The sequence below is a fragment of the Ambystoma mexicanum genome, chromosome 3q (assembly GCF_040938575.1).
Source record: "Ambystoma mexicanum isolate Mex_15411 chromosome 3q, UKY_AmexF1_1, whole genome shotgun sequence".
NCBI classification, from domain to species: Eukaryota; Metazoa; Chordata; class Amphibia; order Caudata; family Ambystomatidae; genus Ambystoma; species Ambystoma mexicanum.
Genome location: NC_090926.1, coordinates 63,378,736 through 63,403,130, shown reverse-complemented (window position 1 = coordinate 63,403,130; position 24,395 = coordinate 63,378,736). Strand labels below are relative to the sequence as shown.

At 45.7% G+C, this 24,395-nt stretch overlaps 1 protein-coding gene across 5 annotated transcripts in view; it reads left to right on the top strand.

Moving 5' to 3' along the window:
• Positions 1-24,395, top strand: part of LOC138582116 (zinc finger protein 154-like) — a 282,557-nt gene that overhangs the window by 132,448 nt on the left and 125,714 nt on the right. For 3 of the 5 annotated variants that reach the window (XM_069653101.1, XM_069653099.1, XM_069653102.1), the window contains exon 2: positions 5,634-5,760. In XM_069653101.1, coding sequence (XP_069509202.1) covers positions 5,634-5,760 — 127 coding nt within the window. Of the gene's footprint in view, positions 1-5,633; positions 5,761-6,911; positions 7,065-9,579; positions 9,750-24,395 lie in introns of those variants that run through there. The other 2 variants (XM_069653103.1, XM_069653100.1) reach the window with 2 other exon arrangements.

The window sequence follows — 24,395 nt, the reverse complement described above, 5'->3', positions numbered from 1 at the left end:
GAGAAGTAGAGCATAGCATCTTCTGCTGTGCACTTCATCAATTCCGTCATTGAAATTGCTGTTGGCACTGCATGGTGGATGATGTAGTTCACATACCCGTCTGCTTGGCTGGTCGAAGACTGGGGGCCTGCCAGTGGGTTACGGGAGAGAAAATCTGCCAGATTTTCATTCTTCCCTGGCTTGTGGCTGATGACATACTTCTATTTCTGTAACTGCAACCACCATCTTGCTACTTGGGGTGGCATCTGTGCAGTTGGCTTACCATAAAAGGTGACAAGAGCCTGATGATTAGTAATTATTGTGAAAGGCTTTCCATAGAGGAACAGGTAGAAATGTTTGCACGCCCACACGACTGCTAGGGCCTCCTTCTCTGCCTGCCAGTATCTTTGTTCAGCCTCCGTGAGACTCTTGCTGGTGAAGGAAACAACTTTTCTCTGCGCGTACTCACTCCCTGAGTGCTGAGCCAGGACGGCCCCAAGGCCCACTGGGCTTGCATCCACTGTCATCTTGGTTTGCATACTAGGATCAAAGTACGACATGCATATAGCCGTGGCAATGTCCCTCTGGATTCTGTCGAACGCCTCCTGTTGAGCCGAGCCCACTCGAAAAGTCTGTCTTGCTTCGTGAGCGAGCGTAGAGGCGCACTTGTGGTCGCAAAGTCCGGTCGGTATCGGGTGCAGTAACTCGCCAACCCTAACAACAACCTTACTTGCACTACATTCGTTGGGCGGGGAGCCTCTGTCAATGCTCTAATCTTCTCTGGATCCGGCTGGATCCCTCTCTCAGAAAAAATATGCCTGAAGAATTTTAGAGTGCTCTTATTGAAGTCGCATTTATCTCTGTTGAGGCTCAGATTTGCATTGTCGACCTTCAGTAGGGCGGCGTTGTGGGCTTCCTGAGACCGACCAAAAATCAGGATATCGTCACTATAATTTATGCATTGAGGAATGTGACAAATGATCCTGCGAATCTCCTCCTCGAAGATTTCTGCCACTGATGATACCAAAGCTCAGACGCTTGTAACGGAATAACCCTAAGTGCGTGGTGAAGGTCGTGATGTATTGTGACTCTTCACTGAGTTCAATCTGATGGTATCCTTTATTGAGGTCTAGGTGGCAGAATATTGTGGCCCCATTGAGTAGATGCATCATGTCAGTGATGCGCAGTGACTGATAATGTTCCCTGAGATGGCTTAAATTGGCGCCCTAATGTCCACGCACAGTCTTATTTGGCCTTCCGGGCCTCTCTTTGGTACTGGGACCACTGTAGAAAACGGTTATGGTCATGCATCGAATTTTTTCCATCTAAAAAATGTGCATCAAATGCTCAGTTTTTTACCCTTTAAAATCCTCCTGAACAAAAATTAACCCTCTTTGCCCCCCACCAAAAACATGCATTCGATGCACATTTTTTAGATGGAAAAAATGTGATGGAATGGCATTAGATCATTAGATGCAATGACCAGATACCGTAGAAACCCATGGTGTAGGCCCTGATGCTGGTTCTATTATGTCCCCCTTCATGAGTGCGATCAGTTCTTTCTCGACCTGGTGTTGGATATTGAAGGGGATATCTCTGAAGTGCTGTGCAATGGGTTTCACTGTTGGGTCAATGTGCAAATGGATTTGCCGTCCCATGAGCTTCTCAATTCCTTTGAGGAAAATCTGATGCTACCCTGGTGGCCAGCTAGATTTATTTGCTTGCCATGATCTGATACAGTATGTGGATCAATCTCATTTGGACCGCTGACTTCAAACTCAAAACGCATCCACTTGCATCTTCTGTTGCCAAGACATGTATTAGTATGTGATCTTGTTTGTCCTTGTGTTGACAGAGAGTTGTGAATGCTCCCACAAATGGACGCGGATCTTTGGCCCCATAGGCATAGATTGCTACATGTGCTGCCTTCAGCCTGGGCTTGTGCTTGAGTTTGATATTCTGCTTCTGGCATTATGTTTATGGTGGCGCCAGAGTCAACTAGGAGCTCAAACTTGTGGTGCTGAATGGTGAGCAGCAGAGTGGGACTGTGTTCCGATGCCGTGGGATTTCCTAATGCGTATAAGTATTCTCTTCTCCTCCTGTCTGTGCTGGAGTGTGACTCAGACTTGGTTGTAGAAGGAGTGTTTGTATGGAGCCGATGAATTCTCCTCCTGCTTTTCCGCTGTTTGTCAGGTGATGGTGAATGTTTTTCTCTTGTGTGGCGTCTTTCTTTGGGGTATTTTCTTTCAGGGACCTGTGTCCGCTCATCCTCTTGGTGCTGGGGTGGGGATTTGTTTTGGCGCCACCCTTGTTTCCGACAAGCTGGCTCTCGCCCCCTTTGGGTTCTGACACATGGCGTGACTCACCTCCACATGCATAGCATATTTGGCTGATGGACGAACATGACCCATCATGCGGGAGATCAAACCCACATCTGAAACACTGTTGCTTCTCTTGTCGGGCATCTTGTGGGTTGTGTGTTTGGTTCATGAGTTTGTTGATGTTTTCTTCTTTGATGGTCCGCGTTGATATGTGCGTCTTGCTTAGGGTCAATATTTGGAGGTCCAGCGCCGACGAGGATCTCAGCTAGCGTGTGCAGCAATTGTAGCAACTTTTTCTTCAATATAATGGACTTGCATTCCGTGATTACCTGGGATTTGTTGGCCTCTTCATTGTTGTACAGGTTGAATTCACAATATTTGACCCTGGACGTAAGGCGGGGTTACAAATTTGTCCATACTTTCGCCTGGAAGTTGTGTCGTGGTGTGGAACAAATGCCATTCGTAATCGACGTTCCTGTGTGTTGCAAAATGTTCTTTGAATATCTTTTTGAGGTCTTCGTATTTGTACTATGCATCCTCCAGTAGGTTTTATATCATGTACCTCAGGGCCAGACCAATGATGCACTTATCTTGTTGCAAACCCACGGTATCTAAGTAGGCATCAAACTCTTTCATCCACCTGGTCCACCTCGGACCAAGACTAGTGGTGTCCATGTTATCGAAAGGCAAGATAGATGGCATCAGGAATGAATCCTTCCCTTTCTGGGCGGTCCCGGGAGCCCCTGCGGCCTGGACTTGGCCCTGTCCTGGGTCTGACATGGTGCTGGGGCGTGTTGGGGTGCTTGATGCTGGTGGGTCTTCTCACAGCGTGCTGTACAGGTTGCTTTGACGTGACGGCCCTACGTCGCAGTCTGCACTTCCCTTGTGCTCTCAGGCTTTCATGGGACTTGCGTGCACTTCTAGCTGGGGTTCATGTGGCATGGCGTCCTGGTGCCTTATTTTCCCTTGGGGGCCCACTTTCACCTTGTGCTGTGGCAGCAGGGCAGGTTCACGTAGCCAAACGTAGGGGAAACTGAAAACTAGAAATAGATTCTGGAAACCAGCTAGGGGGCCTCTTAAGTAATGCCTAGCACACAATGCACCCTTCAGGTGTATTTATACAATCAATCACTTTAAATCATTGTGCTGAAAAGTCCGACAGCAAGCTACAGCGCAAATTACACCTTTCAGTGTGCCCTAAGCTTGAGGAAGGGACCCGGTCTCGATAGGCAAGCGGGTGAGAGTAGGTTGCACAGCTACAAACCAGTCGAGCTGGCTGCGACAGCAGGGGCTAAACCCGTGGTGCACGAGACGGACATGTTACTGCAAGCAAAGCTCCACTGCTTTTGTGCATGGCACAACGCACGTTCAAATGGTTGATCTCAGAACTACAAAACATCAGCAGAGCCAGGTTTGGAGAACTGTGGGTACCTTACTAACCAAACGCACATGGTAAATGGCAGTGCAACTTACTTATTTAATTATTCATTGGCATTGCTGTTTTCTTTCAAGTTTTCTCACCAGTTGTTTTCCACAGGAAAAATAAAAGCTCTAAACCGAACTTGGTGGCCCGATTGAAGGCAGCAGCCTCTGAGACAGAGCCCGAATTGACTACGTCTCTTAAAGGTTCGCTCTGACCGGTGGCGCAGGGGATTCAGGCCGCTTGCTCCGTGTAATCATTGAAGGGTAAAGGCATGTTCAGCACACCACTGGGAGCGATCCAGAAACCTGGGCGGCTCACACGTCCCACACGGAGAAAGAGCTTGTGCTTCATGGCTAACTCGGCAGGTTCAAATATTTACTGAGCCAGGGATTTCAGGTAGGGGCAGAAGGGAGGACCTAGTTAAAACATGGTTGAAAATGGCAGATGCAAAGCCCTCCTTGAAAAAACAAGGCCCAGCTGGTTCTTCGGCCATTTCATCGGCAAGCGTTGGCAAGTTGACATGCCAACACCATACACTGCTCAATACCTCCCCTTTCTCCTTTCTCTTTCACAGTGCCAATGTCCTAGGCATTAGGTGGCTGTAGCGCAACCAAATGCACCAAAACCAAAAATACATACACACAGCACACCACTTCTTACTTGCCAAGAGTCAAATATCACTAGCAAGTGGCTACTAGCAAGTGCACATTCTGCACCCTGCCAGTTGCATTGCCAAAATGAGCAAGTGTGCTATGATATCTATGGAGCCCTTTTTTAACTGGAATCCTGTCGTCTCATTTAAAGTTTTTGCTGAATTTCATACATGAGAACGTTTTCTGCATCATTGTCATCTTTGCTGACCAGTGTGCGAAAAAGCATAAAAAGCAGTAAGAGTGCCAAATATCTTCAGGATGTATTCTTAGAAGTTTTGGGGGAGCTCCAGTCATCCATGGTAACAGCCCCTCTTGTTGCAATCATCACTGTCCAACAGTCCGATTGTAGACAGTGTTCAGCATAATACATGTTGTTTATGATCCGTGCTCTTATCATTTCATGCTTCATTTTTTTTGTTTCCATATCAAACTGCTGGCACACTTGTTCTTGATAGTATTTGCCTCGTGGCGTTTCCCGTTTCCCAATGATCTGGTTCCTGATGTATAGATGCTCCCTCTCCTCATCCCGGTCCGGCTCTTTCCCAGGCACTGATCTGTACCCTTTATTGCTCTGCTGTCATTCCTCTCTGGGCACTCCTTCATCTCACCCTTCTGCCCCTGCGCCATGTCACACCTGCAACGGGGCTTAATGCTGATGATGCGGCCCTTCGTTCAGCCTGATTTGCATATGGTCTTTCCCCTTCTGTAATGGCTTGGCAGGTGAAGAACGATGGTCTGGAGGGTTGCCCAGAACAATGCCAGAGGTTAAGATTAATTCTAAACCTTGCAGCCATCACCTCTTGTGTTTTGCTATAGTGCTTCGTTCAGCAGACACCCATGGCCTGATAAACATTGTGATACTTCCATCCATCACCATTGTGTTTTGCTAAAGTAACCCCAAGTTGGTCGTGTGTGTCCAAAGCTTTCTGCGCTTTGAGATTTAAGCTTGTCTTTACTGATGATAGCCAAGGAGCCTGAAACATGTCTGGGGTTGCTTGTGGTCATGCACAAAAGGGATGTGACCTTACAGTTTTGGGCTAGATTCGCTTTTTGACTGGGGAACCAAGCTTTATTGAATATGGTCTTTCCCCTTCTGTAATGGCATGGCATGCTGAGAAACAAAGCTCCGGGGGGTTGACTAGAGCAAAGCCAGATGCTTTTCATTCAAAACCTTCCAGCCATCGCCTTTCTATTTTGCTAGACATCTCAGTATTTGATGCAATGACTTGCCTGTATTTTTTGCTGTATGTTTTTCAGGCACCTGTTACATTTGATGAAGTTGCCGCCTGTTTCTCTGAAGAAGAGTGGAAGCTTTTACACAAATGGCAGAAGGAACTTTATAATAATGTGATGAAGGAAATTCACCAGGCCATGACCTCTTTAGGTAAGAAATGTTTTTGTATTTTTAAAGGTTAGACCTACTCAATCCTTCAAAGAAAATCATTGTATCGAGTCATCAATTTTCAGGAAACATACGGGTTTACAGCATTTAAATGGCACTCACTTATATTTCTGCAGCCCAGATGTGCAAACGGCTGCAATGTTGTGTTGCTCTACGATGTGAAATCATCTGCAGCACAGATCATCTTTCTGCCCAGTTAGCAAAGGCTACTGTATTAGCCCAGCCATGCCTTTCGGGGGCTTGTTTACATAGTGTATCAAATCAAATCCGTGGAATGTGTTCCCTCTCCCCAAGGGGGGAGCAACCCCATTTGGGATTCGGGAGGTGAGTCTGTCGGCTTGGAATGCGCTAGGGGTGCCTTCCCTCCCGCATTAGAGGACAGGATGCCCTTAAGAAGGGACAACAGTTATCATCCCTTTCCCCAAGATTCATATACTACCTTTGTTGGTTCCATCAGCGTTAAAAGGTTTGATGACTGGAAAGTGCCTGTAAGGATGGTTGGTGTGGTTTCTGACCCTATGTTTGCACAGGCACAGCTGGGATTGAACAAGCCATGGGAACACCCACCTCTTGACAAGGGGGGAAATGAGCTAATCATGAGATAACCAATTGTACGATCGAAAGAGAGACCTCAGCAGAGCTGGACAGATGTAGAACCTTCCCCCTGGAAAGAGGGGAATGAAGAAGAGGGCTCACACCAAGTGTGGTGGGCAGTGGTCGAAGTGAGTGGGAGCGGTGCTCCTCTACTTTTTTAAATTATCTTTTACAGCTCCTATACTTTTATTTTAAAAAGAAACCATTCCGAAATGATTTCGTTTTAAAATAGAAGTGTAGGAAGAAGTTGAAACTTGCACTTTCAGTGCACTGCACTGAACGTTCCCTTAAACAGCAGGTGCAAGTGTTTGGTGTGTCTTTTTTGTGTGGGAGGGGACGTGGCGATGGGGTTTGTGGGGAGGGGGTGGGGAGTGGGTGCAGACCGACAGGGAACATAGTTTGACTACTTCTTTTCGTACACTTCGACCACTGGTGGTGGGCCAGAAAGAGCCTGTGGAACGCCAACAGGTCTGCCAGAGAAGAAACCGGGAACACATGGACGGGAGCAGCGTGGAACGCCAGCCGAGCGAACACAGGCAGAACAAAGAACGGGAGCCGCAAGGTCATGAGAAGCCTGAGAGAAAGCGGCACAAACTCTGTCCGTGGCAGAGAACACAGAATGTGCTGAGGGGCCAGGGATGCTGACACCGAATTTCCTCGTCTACCCAAGGAACACGGCAACAAAGTTAAAGGTATGCAGTGCCTTTGGGGCACGGGAAACCAAACCCCAAGGCAGGGTGATCAAAACACGACCCGGGTTGGTGTGAGACACACCATACCCCAAGGTAGAGTTCCAAAACACATACCCTTAGACAGGGTGAGGAGAACCAAAACCCAACTCCATCTTGACTCTCACAAGCTGCCACCTGGGCCAGAAAGCCTGAGCTTGCCTGTTAAAGGTTACTGGGGTATCCTCTCTGTGGGAGGGAGGGAGGGAGGGAAAGGACACAGAGCAGACAGTCTCTAGAGGGAGTGAAACATAAAGAGATACACTTGTACAGATTTGTTGGAACAATGTAAAAGAAAGATTGACTGGAAAAGGCACTCCAGCTTCGACTCTGGGACAGTGGCAAGTAACCCTATGAAGAAAAACACAGTTGGGTGGGGGTCAGAAATCAACCACCAATCCAGTGCAAGGACCTGAGTGTATCTTAAGTTGGGTTATTTGTTTCTTTGTGTTAGTGGTAGGGCCAGAGTGTAGGTTATGACATGTTTGGACAGAGGACCTTCTTGTTTTTTGCATTGACATCTTGATGAGCAACCTTTTGGGCACCTTTTCTTTTCTTTAGGCTGGAATCTCAGATGAAGGAATAGTTCAGGTTCTTTTTGTGAGAAATAAGTTGCTCACAATGCCTCCTTATCCGTCTCCTATTTCTGTCCTACCATAATATGAATCCACAAGGACACCCCGAAAGGGAGATTCACATGGGTAGCTATACTGCTGGTGCTGTTTGTATTAGTAGTAATCCAACTTGTTGTCCCTCTTTCCCTGTTCAGTCTGTTTTCTGATAGAACAAATATAAACTATTCTACTGACTTTGTAAAGACAAACCAGAAAGTTGTGAGCAATAATTTCACATTATGCTGCCAGAGTACTTAACTCAGCTGACTTATGTGGATGTTAACTTTCACACCCTCTGTTGCAGACCTTTATATCTGATTCTTAATCTTTCTCATCACTTGCATACGCAACATCCATTACTTCTCTCTTGTATTCTGGCACAAGGTATCATACTTTCAGGCACTAAAGGGCAGATTTCAAAGTTTTGATGGCGTTTCACAGTTTGAGGCTTGTTTTAATCTGACCTACACAACACACACACACCACACATTTGGTGGTGTGAACAGCCTCTGTGCTACTTAACCAACTCAGTGACAATAGTTTTATTGACCCAGGAATGATAAACGTTGGGGTGGTTTCTTCAGATATTAGAACCCGCGGCTTGCATACTACACAGATGGTTCTATATGTTTTTGACAACTCCCTTTCAAATTGTCCTACTGGCTGAAATGCCCTATGCAAAAATTGTTGTAGCCAAACTTTACAAATAATACAGTGTGTGTTCACTGTTCAGTGGCCAACACTTATTCCTCAATGGTCATTGGCCCCAAAGCTTTTTTGTACAGTGACATTCTTTTTGTTTTCTTTGCTCAGGTGGTGGGCCAATCCCCCCCCCCCATTTTCACATCGCTGTTCCTCCCCCTCATACTGTTACAGGCTTGTCCTGCTCCCCGCGATACCAGTGCTCATCGAGCTCCCCCATGCCACCTTAGGCACAGCAGGCACTATATTACACAGGAGACCAGAAGTAGAGAGAAGTGGGCTGCAATGCAAGCACACACACCAGTGCATAGGAGGGCTGCATTCTGATCTGCCCCTCCCAGGCCTGGCTCATCCTTATGTACAATGGAGTAGCTCAATCTGTTCTCCACCCATAAACCAGCACGTATAATGCACTTAAGATAACAAACAGGTAATTTCGCAGAATGGGAGGAAGAAATTCAATTTCGCAAGTGTAGGCTTGTTTTCTGCCAGGCAGGCTCTGGTAGCCTTGGGATTTGAACCAGCAGTTTCATTGCTGTGTACTTCTCAGGAGGGGCTTTTCATGCCCGGCAGTCTGAGGCATCGCAGCATTCCACAGCTTAGTTCTGCTCCGCTCTGCGACATCGCTTGGCATGGGCGTTCAGCTGTTAGGCCAGTCTCTTTACGCAAATCTGTAGGCCAGTAGGCCAGTCCCACTGCATCCGATGTATCTCAAAGAAACCAAAAGAAAGTGCAGTATCAGAAATGGTAACACGTACCCCTATTGCTATGATTCTCACCACTACTACAACCCACACTTTCCCTTAAACTTTCTCTTGTCACGAGAGTCTGTCTGTCAGTATGTATTATTCTTTTCCCTTACTACCCCAACCCCACAAGTTTTCCCCCTTAACTCCATTTTTTTTCAGTGTCCCCGCATTTTCCTTCAGCGTTAGTCTGCTTTTAGGCGTACACAATATTTCTTTGAATGTGTTTTTTTATCGAAACATACGTAATCGTTTCGCCCCAACATCCTTCCACATATGTTTTTATGCTGCTGGGCAGCTATTTAGCCAACCCATTGATGAAATTAGGACCTTTTAAATATGAGCATTTTATAATTTACTGATTGGGCCTTCATAAGTTGTTGGCATTTAACACTCATGAAATATGTTTTCATGCAGTGGGACATCGGAAGGGAGCCATTATGTCCTCTGTAGCAGTTGCCTCGCCTGGTTCCCCACGTGAGTGAGCACCATACTTGAATTAACCTTGGAACATCTTGAGATCATCTTTCATGGTGTTTGTGGAGTCCTTCAGGTTGTTGACCTTGGATTCAGCTTCAGAAACCCAGGTGACTATCCTTTCAATGCATTTAATGCTTAATGTCCTATTTTGTCATTGAGAAAATGTACCTTTACAGTTACTTCAGATTGCATGCCTTTCATTTCTTGAAGTATGGTAGTGGGCTGGATGCGGGAAACCCCAGTATTGGGTCTTTCATGGACACACATATCTTAGAAATGTCCAACTATCAGTCTGGAAATCCCTAGAACTCCTTTTAGAGCTCATAAACAGCCAACCCATTGTGGCACACAGAGTGCTGGCAGCCCACATTCTAAAGTCTATGTTCCACTAAAGCAATAAGCCCAAAGCCGGGGGGGGGGGGCGGAGTGCACTACCTAGTCAGGTAATGTCCCGCAGCCCAAAGTTATTTGTTCAGGCCTTAACAAAGGCCTGAGGGCATTACATGGTAACGCTCCCCGGTGAGGGACTTAGGCCATTAGGTACTAATAGTGTGGGTTTTTTCGGGTTGCGAGTCGCTCTGGCGTTTCACAACCGAAAATAAATAAATGCCCACCACAGATTGGGAAACAAAGTCTGTTCTCCCTTTCCATGGCGGCCATAGTAAACAAAGAAGATGGCAGTCATTACATAATATTGCAAAAAAGTTAACAAAAAAATGTCCACCATGGAACGGGAGAAGGAACTACCTGTAGTCCCTCTCTCTTTCCGTGGTGGCTTGTCGCAGTACAGACGTGGATGCACTGGGGCAGAAGTCCCCTCCTTTAAAAATGCAACAATAATACCCATCTACAAGAAAGGTGGGAGGGATGGAGGGAGAGAGGGAGGACCCTGTTCATTTTAGGCCAATTCCCTTACTAGATGGAGTGTGGAAAGTATTAATCAGAGAAATAAATGTGCATTTACAAGAGTGGGTTACCCAGGGAGATGTGATTGATCACTTGCAAGCTGGGTTCTTACCAAGACAATGGACCAGGCGTTCCGTCTCCACATGATCACACAGAAATACGTGGCTCTGAAAATGATGAAGGTATGCTCCACCTTTGTCGACCTCGGGACCGCGTTCAACTGCATGTCTAGGGCGACACTGTGGGCAATATTAACAAAAAGGGGGGGTACCAGCGGGACACTTCCAGATAAAAATCCAACTTTATTCTAACAATACCGCCTCAGTCCACTGGGGTGTGGGGTGGAACTTATCGATCCATTTAAGGTAACTAGAGGAGTAAGGCAGGAATGTATCCTGGCCCCCCTCCTCTTTCTGATATATATTGATGAAGTAGTTTGTTACTTTAGGATGATATGTTTTGATTGCCCGAAGCTGGGACAAGAGGTCTCCCCGATACTCTTTGCAGACGATGCTGTCCTTTTATCAACATCTGTAAAGGGCCTCATGACCACTCTGGGGGCTTTTGCTGAAAAATGCTTGGAGCTCCAACTTGAGATCAATATGAAGAAAAGCAAGACATTGGTCTTCCACCCAAAATTGTGTACATTTGCAAAACTCTGGTTGGTCATCAACAACACCTCCCTCAGGCAAGTACAACAATACGATTATCTAGGGGTGAGATTCAATGAGCAAGGAAACTTTCCTTCTAAGATCTCCAAATCTAGTTTGTCTTTGGAAAAATATGGGTGAGGGCCATCCTGAGATTTTTCTATTCACACGGCCAAGGCCCCATTTCAAATGCTACCACAATGTATTCTGCCCAGTAAATTGGGCCTGGCAGAAATATCCTTTTTGCAAAAACTCTTAGAATTGCCTAAATCATGCCCGTGTATCCCCATCTATTTAGAATTGGGCCTGAGACCAATTCAGAAGTCAGACCAGAATTCTAGTCAGACCGGTATTTTTCTGGCTGAGATTGTGGTTAGTCCCAGAGCTGCAAACATATTGTGAAGTTACCACCCACTTACTGGAGGCCGAGGGTGGCAGATCCTTGCCTTAGTTCCAGCATGTCAAAACATTCTTGGTGCTAATGGAACTGGGAAACCTTTGGCTGAACCCCCAGGGTATTACTCACGGCGGTCTACTTAAAGCTAAAAACATCTCACAGAGATTGATCGAGGCTGAGTTAGCCAATGATTGTATGAGACTAGCTTCAGGAACCACTTATCTGTCCAATAAGCGAATCATAGGGTTTGAAAAATATTTTGATTATGTAAGGCCCCCACTTGCACGCAGCCTTTATTTAAGGTTAACATTCTCCCAACTGAATTTGGCATGCCACACTAAAAAATGGAGACCTAATGGAAATGAGATATGCACAGTTTGCCAAGGAATCTATGAATCACTTCTTGTTCTTTTGCCAGGACTATCGTGTAGCATGATGTACGTTTTTAAAAACCATATGCAACACTCATGGTATTCGTCACATAAGTAATGCGCTCCAGCTTTTTAAAAGTTGTAACAATATAAAAGTGGTTTATTTTGTAGCAAATTATCTTGACCAGGCCTGGCGAATAAGGGCAAAAACTATAAAAGCCAGAAGCCTGGAGTTAAGATACACAAGCACTTTACCTGTTAGCACTTTGAGTCTGTTAAATTACACGTCAACATTGGAGCCATAATAATGTGGATTGAATCGAGCACCATGATTTTGGAAACGCTTCTAAGGTTTTAATAATGTTGTATTTTATCTTTTGTATTGACCTTTAATGAACTATGTTTTTTTGATCCATTGTGTATTTTCATGTTTCCTTAAAATGTGTGTGCATGGCAAATGACTGCATTGTCAAATCCATTTAATTGAATTGAGAAGTGTTAACGGTGTGCTCCCAAAAAAGACCAAAAATGAGAAGGTAAGTGGGGCGGGAGGAGGAAGGAAATCTAAGACAAAGGGGGGGGTCAAGAAAGGAGGGGGGACACTTAGCTTTTTTCCCAGTGGGGAAGATGGCAGCCTCCAGCCCTGAGTAGGCTCTGGGTGGCAGGTTTACTGTCTGGTAATTCCCCTGTTCCGAGCCTCATTGGCTGGGAGGCTGACACCCCATCACTCCCATCCCACCAGGGCTTGTTAGAAAAGGAACCATTGGGGAGAGAGGTCATGTTTTGCTCTGCTTTTTGAAGTTTGAGGACTTTTATCCAGATTTGATCTTTCTGGCTTCTGGCTGTCCCACTGCTTTGTGGGCTTTTTTAGGTGGCATCTGCTGTGTCAGTATACATTTCTGGCTAACCAAGAAGAAGGATGTGCCTGTTTAACTTGCACAGGAAGACGACCCCCATGAGCACTGCATCTACTGCTTCCACACTCATGATGATGAATATGATGTCTCTGGGTTGTGCCAGGAACTTTCCTCCAGGACACCGGCTGATACAGAGAGCAGGCTCCTAGCTTGGCTGCACAAGCCCAAAGTTGAGAAATCTGCCAGGTTGGCTAAGGATAAAAAGAACAGAAGCACCAATGTGGGGAAGAGGACGCTGGCTGAGAAGGACTAACCCGAACCTAAGAACACTCAGGCTGGGGAGGGGTCTGGTGCCCCCAGACCAGCCATGGAAGTTTCATCAGATTACAAATTTAATTGATGATTGTTATCCCACAGTCACTAGGGGGGGGCGTGTCTGGCATTGACAACAAAGTGGTCGACTGTTGTTACCACAGACTCTGAAGGCTAAAATGTTGACAGCAAGTGAGAGCTACTGTTGTTGTTCACACTATCGACTGATGAGTCACTGTTGTGGGCCCACCAGCATTCACCGTCATTGTAATCGTTCGTCCAGCATCGAGCCCCATCAAGGGGATTCCAATATTGGTCATGGACTCATGCAATTCAAGATGCCGATGCAGGTCAAGATACTGGCGTTGGTCAAGTTCATGACATTTACGTTCATTGTTGAGGAAGTACCATTTTACCATTCGCTCTTCATAATCTTCTCCCTGAAGAAGGCTCAAGAGCATATGGGGTGGTCATGAGAGTCCCCACAACTGATATAAGCAGTGAAGAGAGCATGCCCTGATATTTCATGCTGAACATCTTTGAGGTGGTCCAACAGTTTCATGTTGGATAGGGCACCTCGTCCCAGAAGGTGGTTCTTCAGGTGCAGATGCCCCTATGTTCTGAAGAGTCTGGGAGTAGGATGAGGTGCCCTGGAGGAAGTCACCTCTCTAAGGGAAACTCACAACTATGTTCCCCCCAGCTCTGATGTCACGGTTGGTGAGTCAGATCTATTTGGACATTCAGAGGCCACAGGAGGAGGAGGTCTTCATCTTGGCAGCTAATTTGAACAGGCCATGCAAGCTCGCTCTGCTAGTCCCCATAATGCTGAAGGTCTAGAATTTGGACCAAATACAAGTAACATAAGAGGATCCAGACAAGCTACCTTTCGATGTCCACACCGGAGCTGACAGAACTAGGTCTCAATCCACATATACTTGTGGGGCCATCTTTCTTTTAACAAATATAAAGAGATCGAAGGCTCAGGTTTTGCAAAAAATATATGTCATATATTTATTATTCTATAGTAGATCATAAAACAGACTGTTAGGTCACATTTGCAAATCTCAACAACATAAAACAGAATTATTAAAAAGACAATTATTCAACAATTAAGATCCTTGCGTTCATTCATAAAGTGCATTATATAATAAGTGATGTTAGTAACACATGGGTGACTTTAGAATGGCCCATTCATGTTTCTTTGATATAAAGTCCCCATTTGAGTTGTGTCTACATGAGTAGATCTGTTTCCAGCCTTAATGTTTAATTAACACAACGACTGTCCCTTGTGCTGGTTGTTCGTGTGTGTAAGGCTTTCCTCAAGACACATCAAACCCTCATCTTGGGGGATGCAGAATGTCACAAGTACTGGTGCAGAGTTGTCTCTCAATATCTATGGAAACAGACACATTACTATACACGAGCCAGAGCCTCTCATTATTCACAATATTTTTTGTTAGGGAGTGGATGAGCCCAAATTTTCAACCTCTGAGGCTAATTCGGTGGGCATCATACATTTTATTACGTATTACTGTACTATCTGATTTTTACAGTGCTGTTGATTACTCCTTTCGGTGTCATTTGATTCTATGCCCTACATTTCATAGGGTATTCTATTTTTACCTTTTTCCATTGGGCACCTGTATTTTAGGATACTAAAACACATATCATCTTATTTGATTTTTGATGGTTTTTAAATTGCTGTCTACATTTTTTATTTAGCGGGAGAGACAAGAGTATGGGGTCTCAAACATACCTTCATGGCTTCTTGTTAGTCATATATTCATTCATGAATAAATAAGAAACAATGTTTCTTAGGAGGACCGCCATTTTCAAAAGCTCTGTATCTAAATATAACTGAAAAAACACATCAAAGTGTTCAGTTAGTCTAGCGAGATTTAAGAAGCTGCGTGTTCGTTAAGGTGTATATGTCATGATTCCTGCCCCTCATATCCCCAGCCCTCCAAGATGTCAGGCTGGAGCCAGGCCACGATCACCTATATGGCCCTCAAGGGCCTCTCCATCCCTCCAAAGACCCACTTAGAGTCAGACTTGGTGCTTGTGGCACCAGACTCACACTCCCATAGGATAACATTTGGGATTGGACTTGTAATGCATTGATGGGGACAAGATGGATGCCCCCACATATTTCGGTTCCCAGAACTGCATGTGCAGTCTAGTCTTTTGGGTGTGGTTCAGCCCAGAGACACCTGGGATACCCAGAGACTATTTAAGCCACGCCCAGGCTGAGAAACATGCTTTGTGTTTTCTGCACCTGTAGCGTGACACTCACCGTGTTTGGATCGATCTCCAGTAGGCCTGCATCTTTCTTCTGCGCACAGCTCCTGCAAGAACAAGAACACCGTTAGGAACAACCTTACCTTGCGGCTCTTCTGCCCATCATTCATCGCTCCTTCTGTTCTACGGGCATCTTCGGCGGTGTCATTCCCATCCCGGCACGCCGCTTCCTAAGGAAAAGGGAAAAGAACAGAAAAAAAGAACAGAAAAAGGCATTACTAAGCATTCAGCAAATCTTCGCTTATTTTTTAAAGACTGTACGATCTTCAAACGCTTACCTGTATCCCAGCCGCTCTGGGGGAACTCTGTCTCCGGAACTTCTCATCCATCTGCAAGAGGGAAAAGACACTCCAGGTTAGCGTGGAAACAACTAGAGGCGCCGCCTACCGCGCTTACTCACCACATTTCTTCTTCATAACCGGCCTCCACGCTGAAAACGTTGCGGCACCTAAAAGACACAGAAAAAGAACTCAGTTCAATACAAATACGAAAGGGTCGCATCGCGCTCTCACTCACCTTCAGCGCTACTCATCTTAGCAGCACGTCGCCATCCCCGGACGCCGGGCATCATCTAAGGAAGGAAAGGAACGAAGTTAGAAAACTGTTCAAAAGACTCATTATACTTACCTGTCGGACGCTTGACAGTGAAGTAGCTAGGCAGCAACAAGCCCGCATCAATCAATGCGCCCCTGCGCTGAAAGCAGGACAGAGAGCACACTTTCCAAGAAAACAAGGTGAGCTGTGGATTAAAGGGAGGGGTTGGACCCCGGGGAAGAAGGGGTTCAAGCACACAGAGGCAATAGGGAGTTAAACTCTGCCAATCCTGTGTTTCAGGCCCAGTCTCCAGTCGAGTAGACTGCAGGAAAGGGTTTGAGGTCGTAACAGGTCAGAACAGGCTGAGTGACGTCCCCGTGGATACCAGGTGAGCGTTACAGTATAAAAGCCCAAGACATGCAGTAGTAAGAGAGAGAAACCTGGCGAACTTGGATGGAGATAATTGTGAAACCCAGGAAATTCAGAGGCAGCCGTGGTGGAACTCAATACGAGATGCCGACAGACATCCCCAACTAAGGGACGCCTCCCTTACGAAGAAGTAGGAGCAGAAGGAGCTGCAGCAAGGTACAAATGCCAGGAACGCTGCACCCGGCCTCACAGAGGCACCAAGCTCACTTACACCAACCAAACTCCTGTCCCTGTGCGAGCCGGGCTCGCAGAAGCAGTAGCCAGAGAGGACTGCCGGAGCAAAACTCTTGCAACCAGTGAGTACTGGGAAAACTACCCAGATACCTGGCCACTCCGGGTGTGTTGCAAACAGCGCTGAAAGAATAAATACTGGCATTACAAACGGAACAGTGAAGGCGGCTGGTGCGAAAAAGCATAAACTGTTAATATTGAATACCAAATTAAATGAAAAGCATAACTTGCTAATATTGAAAGAAACCAGCAAACTTGCTTATACTGAATTTAATGAAAACACTACCATTGCTAATATTGAACACCGACTTGAATGAAACCAGCAGATCTGCTAATCTTATATAATGAACTGAGTGAAAAAGCAAACATGCTAATATTAAGCTGATGTTTAACCTTGTACTGAAAGAAAATAAGAAACTAAAAGTGAATGAAGATCTCTAGCTGCAGAGGTGAAATCAAGTCTTACAAACTGTTTGGCTCTGTAACTGCTTTTGAGAAACCACTTGTTTATTGAATATTTGAACTGCCCAGAGGGAACTCAAGATTCCTGGTTGCATGACCTGTAATGGGTGGACTTTGTGGTCCGACAACTGCGCATGACCGGGGAACCACTATATGCTAACAAGGAATCTGCTGTTGTGTCCAGAGGAAGACTAGTATTGATGCTTAAAAGGCTTGGGGAAGGGAGCCCTGAGCTGTGAAGAATAGTTGGAACTGACCTCCAAGAAAAAGCTTCAAGATACTTCTTTTCAAGATACTTCTTTTTGTGCCATCCTTTGACACTGAACTTAGGGACCAGAACCCTTAGACTTGCTACCAAGAAACCATATTGAACTTGGGGATGGGTATACAGACATTTGAAAAGGTGTGGAACTGTATAACCTTAAATCCCAGAGAAGGTGACTTGAACATTGTGGTGAACATTTTGATATTTAAGGAGAAGAAGCTGAAGATAAAGCTTGAGCTGGAAATAGCTCAGAACTTTACTTTTCGAACACTGTTTAATTTATGGTTGACATCCCTACACATTGTTTTGATGTTAGTTTTGAGGGCAAGCATAGGTTTTGTGCACAGACAGACTTTTAAGTTCAACCTTCTGACACCGAGTATGCTTAATTCTATTATGTAGGGAAATTCTGTATGTAGTGATTATATTGAATACAAAACAACTAATAAAAAAATAACTAATACCAAAATAACTAATTTTGAGAAAAAACTCAAAATGGGGTTGTGAGAGAGAATAGGGGTTTTGGAGGTGGGGGAAAAGTATTAGTAAAAAGAGGGGGGCTTTGGTAGGGGAATTCTCCCCCAAATCAACAAAAAATGATGTTATTTTGGAATTCTTTATTTTGTATTCGTTATTTTTTCATTAGTTATTATTTCATTAGTTATAATTGCATGTAATCGGAAATCCCACCTTAGCATAGGGCAAGTTAGACCTCACACCATCCTGACATTTAAGTTAATAAATGTATTTCAGTTTTATATTGAATCTGTTGTCTGTGTCTCCTTCCATGATGCCAACCTCCCACATGAACAGCCTCAAAGGGGACAGAGCTCGACATCATAGGAACCAAAGCAGGAGGACCTAGCCACCCTAAGTAAGCCTGACTTTCCACTGGCATTTCCCACCGATAGTACCTCGGTCGGAGCATTGCAAGCCACTTTTTGGTGGTCAATAACATTTGACGCATTTATTTGTGCATTTGTTAAGCGCTTATACAGTAAGTCAATTCTGTTTCAAAGCGCACACAGGCCAACAGGGAGGGGACATGGGATTGACAATAGTGAATCCAGTGAAAGATGAAGACAAACCAACTATGCCTTGTGAGCATTCAGAAATGCAAGTGCAGCAAGAGAGAGGAGGTGGGGATCGGGTTAAGCGCTGGAATGTCTGTGCTCTTGGGTGAGTAGCAGATGAAGTGCATTGTATGGTAAGTGCTATTCGGCCTGCAGCCGCATTGGGTAGAAAGTGCAAGCCTACAGGATTGAGGCAGGTGGGTGCCAAGGCAAGTGCTACAAGGTAGGAAGAGGCTGGGGCCAGGTCCCCGAGGGATGCATAAGGGCTCTAGCCACCAATCACAGCGACTGTAAGATTAGCAGAGGTGTTACTCACCTCTCTGGATACAGGTCAGAACGTTTTGATTAGGCAACCTCAAAGGCGGAAGTCTATACAGAGAATCAGTGTTCAGCCTCCAGGGTTCCAGCTCCCCCGAATTCTAAGATTCAGGCTTCCTCTGAAAGAGGGACTCTTCTCGAAGATGTACCTCTCTGCTGTTTCAATCAAAAACAGGCAGAGGTGTCAATCGTATAAAAGAGCGGGGAAAACGCGCACCGCCAAACCAATGCTGCAAAGGAATAACAGAAATGATTAGAAGTGCTATGATAAAGGGAGTATTGTAACAAGGCAACAAATAACTAACTGAAATACCTAGACAAGGTTTGGAGTTCTGTTGGAGTAGCAATAGAGTACACTATGGTGATGAACCTACAAAGAAACAGACCCAAATATCGTAAGTGTAACCCAATAGATTCTCCCTATTAATAGCAAACCACAAAACAGACCTGAAAAGAGGGATTCCCAAGAGTTACTGATGTCCAGTTTGAGAGAACAACGACAGGAAAAAAAAAAAAATAGGAAAGTTAGCATGGGAAAGTATACCCGGGCGGCACGAGGGTCGCACTAGGGACGGGTTGGTGCATACACAGGAAAGCGTCACAACCATGCACTTAGTAGAAAGTTCCTGTAGAACAAGGCAGTCACTTAAGGTAATGTACCAGTAGAATCAGGCATCAACCTAAGGCATTATTCTAGGAATCCCAGTGATATATGACTGAAGCAATTCTGATGGAGTAGTGCTAAGAGTAATCCCCAAACAGTAAATGGAGTGTTTTTTGTTTACCTTGTAGTCGGAATACAGACACAGCCACGGGCAGAGTGTAGAGTAATGAAGCTGTGATATCCGGGAAGAAACGAAGTGACCTGGTGCACTATGGACTGCAAGGAGGCAGTGAGTGTGGGAAAAGGCAATCCGGGAGCGTTCCAAGTCGGGACCAGAGATGCGGGTAGCCAACAGTAGGGAGTGCAGGCACAGTCCGGGGTAGTCCGATTTAGCAACGTAGCGGTCTCAGGCAAAGCCAAAGAAATCAGACAAAAACAATCTGGGAAGCATGCATAGGCCAGAAAGCCAGGAATTCAGCAGGACTTCGCAAAAAGGGGATTTCGAAGAGGACGGAATGAAACCGGAGACAGTAGGTAACTCCACAATTAGCAGCAACAAGCCGCCGGGAGACGGCGATTTTAAACCACAGGGGGGTGGGGCTTCTTTACGCGTCCTCCATGCACGGGGTATGTCAGCTGACACGGTTTCCTCTGCCGCGCCATGGCAACCTGTATCTGTTCCACAGAGGAGCCCGCAAGTGCGCTTTTCCCCACAGGGAATCCCCACAGGGAAGCCGTGGAACAGGGATGCACGAAAGATCTTCGCTGAGATGTAACAAGAGGAGGGAAAGAGAAGCTAAAGAGGAAAGTCTTGAGATTCCAGAATTTGAGGAGGTCCTGCTCAATATGAAAAGGAAGGGAGAGGCTGTACAATAAGAGGGAGCAGCCAGCTGAAGAAAGTGATACGCCTCCGGCCCTCTGTTTAGCAAAACGCTTAACACACAGGTAGTTGGTGCAAGAGGACAGCAGAGGTATAGAGGTATAGCGTTGGCCCAGACACCCTTGTGGATGATGCAGAGGGATTTCAATTTAATCTGTGCCACAATGGGGAGACAGTGAAGAGTTTTTAGGGCAGGAGAGATGCAGTCCCTGGTCTTAAGGCCAAGGATAAGTCTTGCTGCCCTATTTTGGATTAGATGGTGGGGTTGTAAAGTGGAAAAAGGTATATTCAGGAGAAGGCTATTGCAGTAATCTAGCCTAGAGAGAACCAGGGCTTGTGTAACATTGAGCTTCTGGGTGAAAGTGAGAAAAGGGAGAGTCCCTTTGCCAAGTAGTCCAACTTTCAACTCTTCCTTCTCAATGTCCTGAGTGTGAGGGAGGAAAGAGCGAGAGGAGTCAAAGATGACTCCAAGGTTTCTGGCTTCACAGGAAGGGGGAGGGCCCATAGAGGATGGCCAGTGTGAGGGGAAGAAAGATGGAGCAGGGGTCTCAATCGGAATGATCTCTGTCTTGCTGGAATTGAGGCAGAGATTGTTGGAAGTACTCCAGGACTGGATGGCAGATAGAAAGTCAGGGATAATGGAAGATACAAGAGGGCGAGCAGGAACTTTGAAAGAGAGTTTTGTGCCATCTGTGTAGCACTGGAAGTTGGAGGAGAAGGAGGAAATTAGGAGTGCTAACTGAACAAGGTTGTGTTGAAGGGGGAGATGTTTGAGGCCTGGGGGACACCACGGGTGGAGAAGGAAGTAGGTGAGGAGAAGGTGCCCAGAATGACTTGCGACTAACGTTCTGTTAGGAAGGAGGTAAGCCAGTCCAATGCCCGCTCCGAGATGCGAAGGGTAGCATGGGGCCGTTTTATGAGGATAGGAATGGTTAACCGTATCGAAGGCAGAGGAGGGCTCAAGTAGGATGAGAACAGCTGGAGAGTCCAGAGATGCAAGCGGTTCTTCACAGGTGTGACAGGTGCTGGACATCCTGCTGAAAATCCTGACGCGATCCTGTCCAAAAATAGGGGCGAACCAGAGCAATGCCTCTCGATCCTGGAAACAGGACTGTGATTGATGGCTCATGGTAATCTTCCATGTTCATACCAGAAGACCAGCCATTTACACGACTCAACGCAATAGCAGGAAATCATAATGAACTCTGAGGCCCCTTGCCTTAGATGACAGTTCTGGATCATTGCATGAATAAATGACACAGGATAAGGGAATACACAGGCGAGTATGGCAGACAGCACAACGAGATGGCTAGTCAAGCACGGCAGTTCAAGAGAAGGAGCTAGGCAGCAGGAATCAAGAGGGTGGCGAGGAGAGACGAGACCTTGCCCTTTTCGTCCCAGACCTGCGGAAACTTTGTGGAAGAGAGCCTAAGACCGCAAACAATAGCACCAGTGTCTTGTAGCAGATGTCAACGGTACACAGGGCATGCTTACGCCGATAAGCAGGAGAGAGGGAAGCTCTGGAGCCCGTGGAGCTCTGGAGCTCCAGAGAAGCCAAAAGCCAAGCGGTTCATCTCATCACAGCTGGTGAGTCGAGGGGAGAACCAATAAGAACTGGGCTGTGTTGAGTGAGAATCGCAAAGTGACAAGTTTTTGAACCATATTTGATGAACTATGAAAGAACTGTAAAAGTGTTAAGGGCAGACCAGCTACAATGGGAAACTGGCACCATATGGGTGCTAAACTCAAGAGACTCCCCATCTGAACAAAATTACAATTACTCCCGGGACGGCCAGCGAAATAGGTAAAAGTGGTCTTTCTGATGGTCAAGTAAAATCCCTGTACAATCAAAAGACTTTGATCTACAAGCAGTGTGAAAGAAAGTGAGGTGAATCCCACAAACATTGAACTGTGTAAAAAGGAGAACACTGAAAGTAAAGAGGGGTCAACGCCCAAAAGAGGGGGACCGGGGGTGAGCCATTATAACCCTGATCGAGAGCCACAGTAAACCCGGTGAAGGGAGGCTAAGAATCGATTGGGGTTGGATCCTGGCAGAGGGGGATCCAAGGGTGAAAAGTCGTCACCCCAAGATTGAGAAAAGTGAAAGCAAAAGTTAAGAGACACCAAGATGAAGCGATCACCCAAGTACTAGTAGTCAAGTGGGGTCTGAACCAGGCCGATGGAGATCCATGGGTGAAGCTTATCAAACTTCCAAACTTCAAAAAAGAAAGGAACTGACATATAAATTGAGGAATACGATACGTGAAGGGTCAGCGCCCACAAGAGGGTGACCCAGGGGTGAACCATTATCACCCTAAAAGAACTTTCATTTGTTTAAAGGAACTTTTGTTTTGTAATTTTTTTTAACACCTCAGGCCCCGAATGCAAGAGACTTTCAAAGGAAACAAGACTTGGCCATCGATGGTCCTGAGAACTGCAATTAGAACTCTCGTCTTGTGCTAGAGAAGCCCTAGACAGTACTGTGCTCCAAGCTCCAACCTTACCCCGTGCTCAAAACGTGGGAAAGGATGCCCAGGCTACCGCCTCCTGGCATAATATTTAAGAACACTTCTTTCTTTTCTTGAGAACTATCCTACATCCCTTTTTGGTATTAGTTGTGAGGTTTGGCAAGAGGTTTCTTAGTATAGGCCCTTTTATTTTGCCACAACGCCACTAGGAGTGCCTTATTTTTCATTTGATGGTTGACGCTTACTCCCATCTTAGTTTTAGGTTTAGATTAAGCGTTTTTCCAACCTGCATACAGCATTCATTGTTCAATAAACACCCTTGAACTTTGATCACTTGTGTCTGTTTTACGCCACCATGAGTTCCTCATAGGTATTGCTGCGTGGTAATTGCTCCGAAAATTCCCCATTGTGTCCAACAGACCCAATGTGGAATGGAGAGTAACGGTTAGCGCCCAACCTGTGATGACGGGTAGGCGCTTAATCACATAAAGTTGGGCGGTATCCCAGTCGCGATACCGCCAAACTCATGATGAGGCCCTGTGTATTAAGCACCTAGAAGCTTATTTGTAGGTGCTAAGAAATCATATAAACTAATTATAGAAGTGTATACGAGTCATTTAAATGAATTCTTACCACTGGTTATTGCATCAAGGTATAAAGGTGGATACCATGAAATAACATTTTTGTATCATGCTCAGCACAAAGTGCTACTGGATTTTCTGGCCTAGCGGACAAAGTAATTTGAGATGTTTATCTTATTACCATATGTATAGAAAGTCTGAACTGATCTTCTTTGGCGTATACGAAAATTGAGTTCCTTTTTCACCTTCTGTGATGTGTAGTGTAAGATCTTCCAGCTTGTAAGTGTGAAGTGTGCTCACAGTACAATTGTACAGTACAATTTAAGATTATTTCGGGCAGATTGTGGTTCAAATACAGGTGGAGTCACCAATATTTCGGGCTCTCTGAATTCTGGATTAGCTGTTAAACTTTGCTAGCACAGTGGTGATGCAAATGGAAAGTTCCAGATTTCTACAAGTTGAAATGATGGTCGTGAAGTTCTCTTCTGTGTTCCACGGAGTACCACTGTGGCTCGCCCAATACATTTTTGAAACCAGTCGAAATCGTCGTTCTATATGGCCAAAGTGTGAGGGTGGAAGCAGGGTGTCCTGTGTTGATCCGACTCAGGCTTTGGGAACTGAACATCCTTTGCACATTGCTTTGCAAGTGTGCCGCTGGTGGAATCAGAACATATTCTTTGTTTTCCTCTTGGGGTTGATTTGTGCAGAAGCATGCTCCCATTGGTGGTTTCCGTGGTTGGTCAATACATTCACAATACAACATATGTGGAAACAGCCTCTGAATAACACAGATATCGCTGTGCTCGGACTGAGCCTTAGAGAGTTGATCTTGCCAAGACACAAGTGTTCTTGCTGTGACTCTGTCCCCCACATTTCTAGTTGGCTCCAACTCCTTGAAAAATCCACACACCTGGCAGTGGCTTTGATTGCAGATTTCTTCCTCATCAAGGAAAAGACAAAATACCTTTCAAATTGAGTGCACTGAGAAAAAACGAGGTGTCTCAGATCCAAAAGAGAATAGGTCGCCTTCAAGGCGCTGGTTGCAGTCGTCACTCATAATTCAGCGTTTAGCCATAACATGAGTGAAATTCTAAGTAGAGCAATTACTACAAGTAGC